This window comes from Haliaeetus leucocephalus, unplaced genomic scaffold (genome assembly GCF_000737465.1).
Source record: "Haliaeetus leucocephalus isolate CR32 unplaced genomic scaffold, Haliaeetus_leucocephalus-4.0 Scaffold41, whole genome shotgun sequence".
Taxonomy (NCBI): Eukaryota; Metazoa; Chordata; class Aves; order Accipitriformes; family Accipitridae; genus Haliaeetus; species Haliaeetus leucocephalus.
The window spans coordinates 2,046,913-2,060,056 of NW_010972477.1; the positions used below are offsets into that span (position 1 = coordinate 2,046,913).

Consider the following 13,144-nt stretch of genomic DNA (forward strand, 5'->3'; position numbering starts at 1 on the left):
AGCATGTATATCCACTGTGAGGTGGTGGAGACCTACAGAAAAACAGTACTAGATTCAGCAAAGCTGTAAGGTAATACCCCATACTACCAGAACTTAGAAGGATATACCCGATTTGTCCTGTAGCTAAAAATTTTCACAGGACAGAAGGAAGAAAAGAAAGAGGCACCAGCATTAGCAACATATCTATACAATATCTCTTTGAATATATTTACTTCTTTCACTGCAGTTTCAAGTTTATTGTTGTTTTCTCTCTGGAATTTTTTCTCTTTTTGTGAACAAAGAATTTTAAAGTCAGCTGCCAGCAGAACAGCAAAGTGAAATGGAAAAACAAAACAGAAACTGCTATGCTTTCATTATTTTTACATGTTTCTGTACTGGCTTTAGTGAATCTTCTTGCACCTATCTTCACCCTTTCTTCTGCTCCTTCAATTTACATTTTGTGTTATACCCTTCAGAAGCAAACAAGGTACAGAAAATTCTCATCTAAGAAAGATGGTATATTTGCAAGATTCTATTCTTGAACCTGCAGCATTTAGCAAATATTTTTCAGTGGGGTCTGGTTCAGAAATGGTTAAATTTAAAAATAAATCTTAACTTATCTTCAAAATAACCTGGAGGAATCTAAAAAATATTTTTCAGCATTAATTTTATGGTCACCTTCACTGTACATGGATGCTGTAACACAGGTCACCGAAAGGTATACAGTTACTGCTTTGGTTTCAGTCAGCATGCACAAAAACGTCTTTGCATCTGCTTTATTGACAGATCAGAAAAGAAGTTGCAAATTAGTCAGATAAAGCAGTGACAACCTGTAGTGGTGAAAACAGATGTGATCATTTTAAAAATGTGGAATAGGCAAGTTAGTTACAATAAGTAGTGACTTTCAGTTTTAAACGACAGGACACAGGCTAACAAAAATTAATTGGCTAAAATATGATGCAAAGCTTTTACAATCACTTAGAAAACTTTGTAGCATTCTACAATTTCCCTTTCTACACTCACCTTTCCAGGGAACTTAAAGGAGTCTTCTGTTAAGGCTTCTAAAAAGGAAGAATCTTAGGATTCTACAGAGATTTCTAAGTGATCATCCTTAATATAACAATTAATTAAAAAACCCTAGAGAATAATGTGCCTAGAGAACAAGGATCATGAAACCCTGCTTGATGTGTAACATTTATGAAGACATGCTGTGCTGATAAGATGAGACGACTAATATAAACTAAATATTGCCCTTGGCTATTTTCAGAGAGGTATTTGTCCAGCAAGTTTCAGCACCTTCAGATCACTTCTTAAATATCCTTCTTTTCCTAAGTGAAACATTTAACTGCTAATTAACAGTTTATTTCCAGAAATGTTATACACTTTCTTATTCCTTATAGAGAAGGCTTAAAACTCCAGAAACATTTTGTGTCCCATTTCCCTGTTTAAGGCTTTTGTGTTTAAGGGAGAAGAAGAGAATAGGCTGAATTTTTAAAGTTTGATTTTTGCCTTATTTTTTTCTAATAGACAGTATGCATGACTGCAGAACAGACAGGATCACCAATACTATAGAGGGAGAATGAAAATAAGAGGGTGTTTATTTCTAAAATCATGGTGACATCTCACAATGTGGCTAAACCAACAGAAAATTAGTCTGTGAATCAAAGAAGTACTGATTTACTGAGGGGTCAGATAAGCAGCAATACTAACATGTGGAGGGTGGCAGGAGAGTGAAGGAGAAGCTATAGCAGACCACTGAGGCTCCCTTTTCCTTTCCAGGGAAGGAAGTGCTAAACCAGCATGGTTATCTTGTCTAATCTCACTCTCAAAACTGGTATTTAAAATCTCTGTCTTTCAGCTAACAGGGGGAAGTCTCTCCCTTTCATCTCTGAGATCACCAACACCAGGAAAGAACAAGCCCTCACATATGTCTGAAGTTCAGGTACTTCCCTGACTTTTGCCAGCCCATACATTTTCTCTCCAAAATAAATCTTCATCAGACAACATAGAACCAAATAAAAGATAACAGATCAATTTATGGTCCTGCAGCTTGCATATAACACACATACAACCAAATTCCTTAACAAGCATCACTCGTTCGTGTGGAAGTACTAATCTTCTCCTTTACACACTTGCTGTTTTCCAGTGTGTCTTGCTTAACCTGAAGATTTCTATTGGCTTAAGATGCGTAAGATCTATTTCACTCTGGTAGGGGTCAGCCTGCCTGCCCAGAACAAGAAATTACCAACTGAAACATCTTTATAGACTGCATACCTTGATTCCTTAGAGCCTGTCTCCAAAGAAACTTTGCTATGATATTAGTCCATGGAATTTTAATTTCTGCTGAGTTTGCTGAAGGATGTACGTGTCCTGGGATGATCTTCTCCTTTGAAACCAGATTTCAAACCTCAGACCACTATCTCCAACATCTCTGTCATTCCACTCTGTGCTGTCTGAAAGATACAAAATGATTTGCTGTTTACTACAAACAAAGCAAACTAATTTCTACATGTCATACATCTTAACTGAGAGAGTTCAGCATCTTGATTTCTTGGTTATGAACCTGCAAGTGCTTCCAGCGGGAGCCTTGTTTTCACAAGAGTCAGCAGTTTGTGTCTGTCTTGTATGATTTCCTTCTAAAGAGTGCAGGGACACAGCAGTGTTGCTGCTAGAAGATAGCATGCATCCTCTAACGATCAGAGGATTGAAGTGAATTCAGTTAAACTGAGTCTATAACATAGGAGGTAGTAGTTGAATCACTATTCAGCTTATACCAGTTGAAGACACACCAGCTGTCATCGCATGTGCAATGTGAACTCCGGTTATGGTTCTAATTCTAGGGCTACAGCAGTTTAAACATGCACTTAAATTAAGCATATGTATCAGTATTTCGGCTATCCAGAAACAACAGTGGACATGGCTGTATTCTCAATCGAAGTGACTGCAAATTAGAACTTCATATATTCACCCCTTGTTGTCCAAATGGTAAGACTCTTAAGCATTTTGTGTTTCTTACGCACTTACGACATAGCAAAACAGAATATCCATATTTTGCTTTTTCAGACCCTCTCCAAACTTTGAAAAAAACAGCTTAAAATCTTTTCCCTAGAAAATAATAGTAAAAAATAATTTGTAGTGTAATTTACAGCTAGATGCTGGTTCATTCTCCCAACAGTGCTAAAGAGAGCACATTCCTGTTCAGGGCAGGCTACTGAGAAAGGAGCATTGAACATTATATAATTTTCCTAATAGGACAACAGGATTTAATTTACCTTGAATGACTGTTTGTACATATAGATGTCATATCCCCCATTAATCTTTCTTGTTTCGCTAAGCAAGGTAAGATCTTCAAAGAGGAACACATACCTCAAATACTTCTTTCTTCCACAGCAAACAATAAAATCATCCTGACATTGCAGTTCCCTTGGTCTTTCAAATTAACCTGTTGAGAGAAAATGACAAAGTTCTGACAGATAAGAGAAGGCTGCATTGATTTCATCATGTCTAAGGAAGGAGGAGGGGAGAGTATGTCTACTCAGAGCTGAAAGTAAGCTAAGCTACAGGGAAACATGGCATAACATTTTGAGAACATGTTACTCTCGGTGCACAGCTGCATGTGTACTGCTGATTAAAAACAGAGCAAAGTGAATCTGCTGGAACCACTTTCAGATCTATCAGATAACTGAAAGGTTCAGGTATCTCTTCATCATGCTCACATGCAATTCCAGAGCCAAACAGCATGTCTAGGCCCTCTGCTGCACACATGTCCTACAAGCAGAAGCATTTTAGGATAGGCATAGCTTCCCCCTACACACTGTTTTCGAGATTATGGTGAAGAGCACTGGGCACTCCAGGATTTTGTTCCATAACTAAGTCTTACAAGCTCCAGAGCAAGACAAATCATAGGTGTTAAAGCACTCCTTTCTGTTTCTCTTGGTGACATGCTATTTTGGAGATAAACCATGGCAGGAAAGTCAAGTGAAAGGCAAAGTAGCGGTGGAGAAATGTTTACATCACATCCTTGAATAGCATCCATAGCAAGCAGGTCGTTTCCATGCCGTAGCTGGAATTTCACCATCTCCTCAGCAGTCCTCAGATCACTGAGTTTCTGCTCCTGGGCTTTTGTGCACTCCTTGATCATATCCTTCAGTAAAAGTGCATACTTGCTCATTCTTTGAGTGGGCTTCAACAAATAGGAGGCCAAATCCATATTAGCACCCAGCTTCTGTTGCTTATTTGGCAGAACTAGCAGAAATAGGTAAGTGCTGCTAAGCTATGTTCCCCAAACAACTATAAAATCAACAAGTAATGATCACACAATTTACATGAAGTGAGGAACTAGACTGTAATTACTTTAAAGAAGGCATTTCCATGGCTGGGTAGCAAGGCGTCTGATTGTGGCTTGTTCGTGCAGTACAACGCATACATGCCAATCTGTTCTTGCTAAAAAAACAGAGAAGATGCTGTTAGTCCTTGCTACTTCTCTCCTAATCAATTCCTTTCTACCATTTGATTTATTTCAGTTAGAAGAAGCAAAAAAAAAAAAAAAAAAAAATTGTCTGCATATGGATTTAGGGACGTTGTTTCTAAACTGTAGCTGTACTGATGTTTTATCCAGCCAGACATTAGCAGGACAACCAAGGACTACATATGTAGGGAACTTAATTTTCTATAGGCATCAACCTTTCCAGATCCAACAGTCTGTAAAACCAGGCAGTTGCAGTCATAGGTATTTCATTTTTTCAGATCAAAAGCTAATACAATATCAAAATTCTTAACCAGCATGGTTACTCTTAAAAGAGTACTAACTTCCTATCTACCTGATCTAATTTCTTTAATATATGAGTACAGAAAATTCATATGAGAATGGGCTAATGTCTCATAGCATTAGCAACCTGAATGCAGCACAGACAGAAACACAGACACTTCCCTGCACAGTAGTCCCCCGGAGAGAAGATGGGATCATGCCCAAATTAAGGGCTACTAAACTTTAACAGAAGGCTCTTTTAAGCTCCCTAGAAAGGAGAAAGAATAAGAGAGAAAAAGAGACAGCTTGCCCAACATCCAGCAGGATCATGGGAAACTCTCTCGTCATCTGCTTAGAACATTGAATGAAAAAAACGTTTGAAATGTTTGTCCCCCCCATCTTGGGAAACACATGAGTATCTTCCTACCTTTAAACTAAAAATGTTCAAACATATCATCCAAAGGTAAATAAACAGATCCTCCTTTTGTAAAACAACCTCAGCAATGAAATACAGCAAGAAGGGTTTGCTTTCAAGAGACAAACACAAACAGTTTATTATCTTCCATCATCTGTTTTTCATCTATTGTGAATCCAGCTGACACCGTTGTGTCCTAAAGGTATTTGCAAGACTGAAGCATAGCTACTTGATTAGAGAATACAATCATGAAAAAATCAAAGCAAAGGATTATAGTCCTTTTCAAATAAAAAGCACAACATTTTTTGGCATCTTTCAGATCTCTAACTTCCTATGTATAATTCATTTCTCCTTCCTCCCATTAAGAAACAGCTGAAGGAGAAAAACATCATGAAAAGGTAAAGCAAAAATCTTACCTCCCCACTCAGAAATAATTTTTTGTTGTTTTTTAAATCCAGATTTTCTAAGAATAATTAAAGAGAAATTTATTTTTAAAACTGGTTCTGACCTGTGATGATTAGCTCCTGCATAAGCATTTTTACTCGCTCACGTCATCAGAGAAAACCTTTCCATTGCTCCCAATTACACTAAAGGATTATATTCTTGTCTCCCTGACCCCTATTTTGTCATTCTAGCAGAAGAACATACCAACTATTAATGCTAATGAAATCGTCTAATGAGAAAATATCATGGCTTATCTGAGCTGGGAACAGATTGCTTCAAGGCCAAAATTCAAGCATTTTTTCCATAATAGTCCCAATACAAGAAGCATTCTCTAGACTGACAGTCCTGTAGGCAGCTTCAGGAAATCGCTCCTATGACAGGGCACATTTTAGCCACTTTAAGGGCAGAAAGCATTACCCCACTCCTGATCCCAGGATAAATGACTGTTCACTCTCTGCTTAGAGACTTGCTGAGTAGTGAGACATGACTGTCTGCAATAGTTGAAAAAAACTTGATCACAGTAGGTAGGTGGGAAGATACAATTTGGAAATGTCATGCAGCAGAAAGCCTATTCTGGTTCCCTCTCCTGGCACTCACCAAACAACAAGTTCTCTGGGAAAGCCATCCAGAGGTCAGGTCTGAAGACCAGCAGTGTTATGAAGTAGTCACTGCTTATACTCACCACAACACATTGCCTGAAATCAACCATCCTATGCAGACACTGACATTCCTCCTGTCACAAGCAGAAAAACTGAGAAGAGGCATAGAACAACTCTCCTCATAGCTACTTACCAAGCATGAGCCAAGGAAGGATATGGGGAAAACAGTGTTACAAACCGTCGAAAAATAAGAAGGCAGGACAAGAGTGACATTGCTCATGTCATCAAATTGAGAAGACCTTAGCAGTTTCCTATGCCTGATGAAGTCTCACCATCTGCCTTTCTTGCTTCCCCTGTGCTCACAGAATGTTTGAGTGATTGTTAAAAACTGTCAAACATTTTTGTTGGAGATGCTTGAATATCTTTTGCATAAGCCAAAATGAAAAAAATGAATTTATCTCACTCCTCTGGAGACAAGAGGAGTCAAGGACTTGAAATCACTTTTACTTTATCTTGGAGGTATCCAGGAGTTAGCTGCTTTAGCTCTGACTTGACCACCATTATCTCATATATATCTTATCCTTAAGAAGATTACTCCAGAAGACACAAAAGTCCAAAGAAAAATTAGAACTCATTGCAGAAGGAAAACTTGACCTTGCAGCACATTTGAAGGATCTGCAGTTTGTTTTTCAGAATAAAAACATTCTTCAACATTTTATAAAACAGTCTGAATCCCCCTCACTTCTGTGCAAAGCAGTCGTAGAGTTCACCTCAGCTGTGAGAAGCCTCCTAGTCAAGAATCTCACCAAAACTGATACCTTCTGGTCAGCAGAAACCTATTAACTTTTTCAGACATCAAGGTAGTAGTCCAGACATACTGGAGAAAGCAATGGAGTGCATATTTCAGAGGAAAAATCAAACAGGCCGAAAATAAAGCTAGAGAGACAACCATAGCCACATCACAGCAACTTTGTCACTTAAAAAAAACCACTTAAACTCACCATTTACATAAAGTGGGTTGAAGCCAAACCTTTAATTGAGAATTCTCTCCTGTGTTTAATATTATAAGGAGAAAAACTTGGCTTGTTGCCAGTCTTAGAAGCACTGGTACTAGATGATTAGAAAGAGGCACAAAGTGTGGAAAGAGGAAGGATCGTGTGTTTTTCTTTTGGTGGCAAATGCAGTGTAATGAGAGGCTCCAAACTACCCAAACATGATGCTCTCAAATAGCAGGGTTGTGAACAGTACCTACAACTCCATCTTCTTGGTCAAAGGGCCTGGTTCCTTCACCAACTGAAGCTGTAACACCCAACCACTCAGTTACTTCAGAAGGTGCTACAGATTGTAACATTATCTTGTAGCAACAGAGCGAATGCGAATTCGTGACATCACAAAAGAGGCCATTAAAAGCCTTTACGTGGGTTCAGTGCCAGCTTCTGCAGATTTGGCAGTAACAGTTTTTGCTTCGATCCACTTTCTTTAAAAAAAAAAAAAAAAAAAATTGGGTGTGAGATGTGTAGATAGGAGAGAGTTGTCAAGGCAGGAAATGTTTTCGGAGAAATCACTAAATTCTTGCCTGTATCGTTCTCCTGAAAAAGAAAAGTGTTGGCACTGTTCAATCTTAAGCACATACAACTCAAAGTTAACTGTCTTCTGCAAAGGAAAACCTTAAGATTTCAGCTTGAAAAGTCAAACTGGCTGTTTCAGAACATTCATATAGCTAGTAGGCAAACAACCAGCTCTTCTTCCTAACAGAATAACCATAATTGTACTAAGAGCTAAAATAATTTTGTTCTTTAGTCCAAGCTGGAAGTGAGAAAAAGCACTGTATGCAAAATACTGAAATAAAGTATCCAAAGCATGAGCCTTTAATGCAAATGAACACCGACTTCTTGAAAGTGCTTTTGGGAAGTCAGCAAATGCTTGCCATGCAAACTAGCATACCTGCTGTAAATATTACAGTGGGCTGAAACCAGCTACCACAGTTCATTCACAGTTCCTCCAGATTCTGTCATAAATAGAATGTGCCTTTTCCTTCAGATCATCTAGAAAAGGTGTGATTATGCTTCCAGGTGACATATAGGAATAAGTACACCATTAAGGATAATTTCAGGATTGATATCTCAGAAAGAGGCACAACAGTGATTTTTCCAAACAGCTTGACGAAAGACTATTCCAATTCTCTTCCTCTGCATCATACACTGAAGATGTAGAAGAAGAACTAGAAACTGAAACCCACTTCTTTGTCAGTTCACCACAAGAGTTTTTCAGTTTTGCACATGGCCTTCAAGGCATCCTGATATCAGAAGCAAAACAATTAGATGTTTTTCTGGCCTAGTCACCATGAGAAAAATGAAGTAATAACTGAATTTCCAGATGAGATAATTCAAACAAACAAAGTTTCATTTTTCATACCATCTACTTATTTCAAAACAAATACAGTCTCAGTTACTAGGCTGTTCTTTTCCCTAACAGTACTTATGCAGATTTATTTGGACAAACCAAATACGATATCACATAAAAGTTGATGCCTTGTTTTTATCTACAGCCTCATTATGCTCTTTCACATAATGCCATCTGAATACAGGCATATAATGGCAGACAATAACTTCAAAACATGCTAGAGGAAACAAAAAGTAAAGTAGATTCAGAAAGAAAAGGGGAAAAAAAACCCTAAACATGCAACCTGAAGTCACTAGGTTTAATCCAAGACCATTTTAATGACATAAGAAGGTGAGCAACTATTTACACAAGAAAAATAAAATAGAACCCCAAGATCACATTTTTGGTAAAGATGCATATAAATTTCCGTTTATTGTGTAATGCGCATCACTAGACATTTTCAAACCTTGACTAGACAGAGCCCTGTGCAACACGATCTAGCTTTGAGATTTGCCCTCCTCTGAGGAGAACGTTGATCTAGGACCCTCAGAGGTCCCTTCCAATCTAAAATGTTCTATGATTGCATGATTCCATGCTTTCATTTTCAGATTTGTGTGACCCACTGAAATGACAGTCTAGAAAGCTGCAATCTGGCAAGAAAATGTTGTTATATGAGATGAGGTGGCTTTTACATTTTCCAGTTGGTCTTTGTAATGACATGAAAATAATTTATCTTCATAAAAAACTCATTTCCAGAAACTATCTTGCAAAGCTCAAACACACAGCTAAGGAAAACAAGACCTTTATGCTCCTACCACAGTCAAAACACTGTAAAAGCAAACAGCAAGTAGACCAGCCCTTAAGTCCTTAGCCAGGCATTTCTATATGAAAAACTATCCAGCTTCAGCAGTCTGTCTAACCTTGTAAGGGTCTCACAAATTCCAGCTGTGCCTACCCTAACAAACAAATGCTGAAGAATTCATTCTTCCTAACTCTTACAGCCTGAAAGTACTTGTAAAATAGACTCCAAATTCAAGGATCTCTGTACGTGCTTTGTTACACAGTCAAACGTTTAGGAAATGCTTAGCAAATGACTCAAATGCTTAGCAAATGACTCAAATGCTTAGCAAATGACTGATGAAGTCACAGGCATTAACCTAGATGCTATCTGTATTACTGGCTGATAAAGAAGCCAGTTGTGGCGTTGAAGCAGATGACCCCAAGAGGCCCCTTCTGACCTTTCTGTGGTTAACAGGAGCATTGTACAGCTCACTGACAGAGCTAGGAGGAGACTTGGGAGACATCATTCTTGGGAGACATCATTCTTGGGAGACAGTATCATAACTGTAATGTTCTGAATTTAAGTGCTCACTTTCTCAGGATTCTCTAAGCATAATTATTTAATTGATTTGTAAGTATAGCTAACTTTAAGAAAGTGTACTTGTGGTGGGTTAATCTTGGCTCTTGGCTGGCTGCCCTCTCACTCCCTCTCCTCAACAGGACAAGGGGCAGAAAATAAGATGAAAAAGCTTGTGGGCTGAGATAAAGACAGGGACATCACTAACTAAGTACCATCATGGTCAAAACAGACTTGGCTTGGGGAAAATGAATTTAATTTATTGCCAATTAAAAATAGAGTAGGATGGTGAGAAATAAAGACAAAACTAAAAACACCTTCCCCCACCCACTCCTTCTTCCGAGGCTCCACTTCACTCCTTCGTTCCTGACTTCTAGCTCTTCTGACCTTGAGTGACACAGGGGAGGATGGGGAATGGAGGGTTGTGGTCAGCCCGTAACAGTTTGTCTCTTCTTCCTCACACTTTTCCCCTGCTCCAGCATGGGGTCCCTCCATGGGATACAGTCCTTCACAAACTCTTCTAGCATGGGCTCTCCATGGGCTGCAGTTCTTCAAGAACTGCACCAGTGTGGGTCTTTTCCACACTGGTAGTCATTCAGGAAAAGACTGATCCAGCGTGGGTGCCCCACAGGCCACAGTTCCTGCCAGGAGATTGCTCCTCTGTGGGCTCTCCATGGGCTGCAGCTTTCTTTAGGGCACATCCCCCTGCTCCAGCGTGGGGTCATCCCCAGGCTGCAGGTGGAGATCTGCTCCACCGTGGAGCTCCTTGGGCTGCAGGACGACAGCCTGCCTCACTGTGGTCTTCATTACCACGGGCTGCAGGGGAATCTCTGCTCCGGCACCTGAAGCATCTCCTCCCCTCCTTCTGCACTGACCTTGGGGTCTGCAGGGTTGTTTCTCATACTTTTTCTCACTCCTCTTTCTCACAGCTGCTGCACAGTGGTTTTACCCTTTCTTAAATATTTTAACAGAGAGGCACCACCAACGCTGCTGATGGGCTCAGCTTTGGCCAGCAGCGGGTCCATCTTGGACCTGGCTGGAACAGGCTCTGTCCAACATGGGGACAGCTCCTGGTCTCTTCTCACAGAGGCCATCCCTGCAGCACACCTCCCCCAATACCAAAATGTTGCCATGTGAGCCCAATACAGTACTATTAACATGTAAATGCAAATTTAGGGAGAGAGGAGGAATAAATCCACCTATCAGAATAATGTAACCAGTCCTATCTTTCTTTCTGCACATAATTGCAACACTGGTTGTTAAAGTCTTCTTTCATGCAGAAAATTGAATATATAGCTACCACTGGACAGATAAATATGAGGCTATGGAACGGAATTTAGTCTAATCCATGTTCCTATTTATGCCATTTATACCTGGCTCTGATTCAAGTATGCAGGCAATTCCTATTCAGATTTGCATACCTGTTTAAAATAGCGTTATAACTCTCATGATCCCCTTTTTTGCTCCATAGCAAGACAAAGTCAGGAAGAAGAAAAAAAAGGAGTGACACGATATTTAAAACAGCAAAATATTTAGTATCTGGTTTTACTTTCTCCAAGTACCTTTGAATCGGCTTTCATTTTCTGAAAAACGTTCTTGTGCTTAAGCACGAATTAAGCTGAGAGGAAGATGGAGAAAGAACCATTTACCAAATATGCCCAAATCATAGGTAGGCTGTAAGACCAGCTTCAGTCTTAAAACTGTATATATAAAAACCATACCCGTATCATACCTCCCACTCTTTTCCAACTTAAAATCTATTGCATTTAGCGGACATCCAGAGCAGATGCATAAAAAAGTCCCCAGCTATGTGATGCTTTGTCCGTTAGGAACAAGTAACCGTGGTCAGAAGTTACATTTAGTAAGTTCACAGAGGGATAGAACATCTCGAGTTGGAAGGGACCCGTAACGATCATCGAGTCCAACACCCTGCTCTTTGCAGCCCTGCCTAAACAGCCTGCTAGGCTCGTAGTTCTCAGCTAGGCTCCAAACACCAGCACGTGGCAGAAAACGTTGCACCATTATATACTCCATTTCACAAAAAGAACAAGAACTCGGTGTCAGGGCCCTGAGTGCGCTGGCGGGCCCCCATTGCCCTGACCAGCCTCGCCTGAAGCTCTACCACACCGTCCGCCCGTGGGCCCGGCGGCTCCCTCCAGGCTCCATTTTGGGCCCTGGCTCCCTCCCTGCCGCACAGGCGTGCCTCCACACGCCTTTGTGCCTCCACCCCTGTCGATCGGGACCCCGACCTCCTGGCCAGGTCTGGACCTGACTCCCTCTATGGAGAGCCTGACGGTCTGGGCCCTTGACTGACACGGGCCGCCATCCCTGGGCCTGCCCTCCTCCCTTGCCTGGATGCTCCGGGCCGGGCCCTGGCTGGTGACACGCTCGTCCTGCCGGCCTTAGTAACGTCACGCTTGCTCCCCTGTTCCTTCAGCTGGCCCCTGAAATTTCCTGAAATCGGAAATACGGAAGGCAGATTACTTCGTCGCTAACGCATTATGGGATTTAAACACGTTGGCCAGGTAGCTTTAAAATAATTGGCAGGCACAGGACCCTAGAGGTAACACAGACTGATGGACAACAGCATGAATTTGTCACAGGTTGAGACTTGCAATTCAGATGACACAGCAGGCAACAGAAGCTGTCGTTAACTCAAAATGTCAGACGAGAAGAACACATCCTCCTTTGATAATGAGACCTAGGTGTTTGAGAAAGCGGTGGCTGACAGAGAGTGGGAAATCTCTGCAGTGCTCCGGCTCTTTCAGAAAGCGTTGGCTGCGGAAATCGGTGAGTTTCTCGAGGTTCCCAAAGATAATGCTCTTCTTCTCTCACAAACCCCGAGGTAAATAATTTTTTTTCTATTTCCGGAAAATAGTTGTTGATGATATATCCTAAGGATCTAACATACCCCCTTTCTGTTGTGATCATCTCATCCATTATAAGCTGTACTTTATTGCTGAAAGACAATTGTTTTAAAGCACTGACAGGTTATTACAAGGTGTAAACAATGAACTCTTCCTGCTTGCACACTTTCTTCACCTCTACACATATCTGATGAAAAATCACCTGCTTAGCCACCTAAGAGTTCTTTTCTCTGTCAGTTACAACTTTATGATCTACCTAAATGCAGGTGTTTTTCACAGACGAAACAGAGGACTGAAGTTGGTCTTATGAAAACTAATTATCAAAAAAAAGGAAGAAAGCAAAATGCTTCAATG

The 13,144-nt window shown here is 40.4% G+C and overlaps 1 protein-coding gene across 1 annotated transcript in view; it reads right to left on the reverse strand.

Moving 5' to 3' along the window:
• Positions 1–12,863, reverse strand: part of PLEKHG4B (pleckstrin homology domain containing, family G (with RhoGef domain) member 4B) — a 14,301-nt gene extending 1,438 nt beyond the window's left edge. The window contains 9 exon segments of the mRNA XM_010577132.1: positions 2,225–2,331; positions 2,334–2,408; positions 2,411–2,432; positions 3,252–3,400; positions 3,403–3,421; positions 3,992–4,217; positions 4,334–4,418; positions 12,625–12,775; positions 12,777–12,863. Coding sequence (XP_010575434.1) covers positions 2,225–2,331; positions 2,334–2,408; positions 2,411–2,432; positions 3,252–3,400; positions 3,403–3,421; positions 3,992–4,217; positions 4,334–4,418; positions 12,625–12,775; positions 12,777–12,863 — 921 coding nt within the window.
• Between the last annotated feature and the right edge of the window lie 281 nt (positions 12,864–13,144).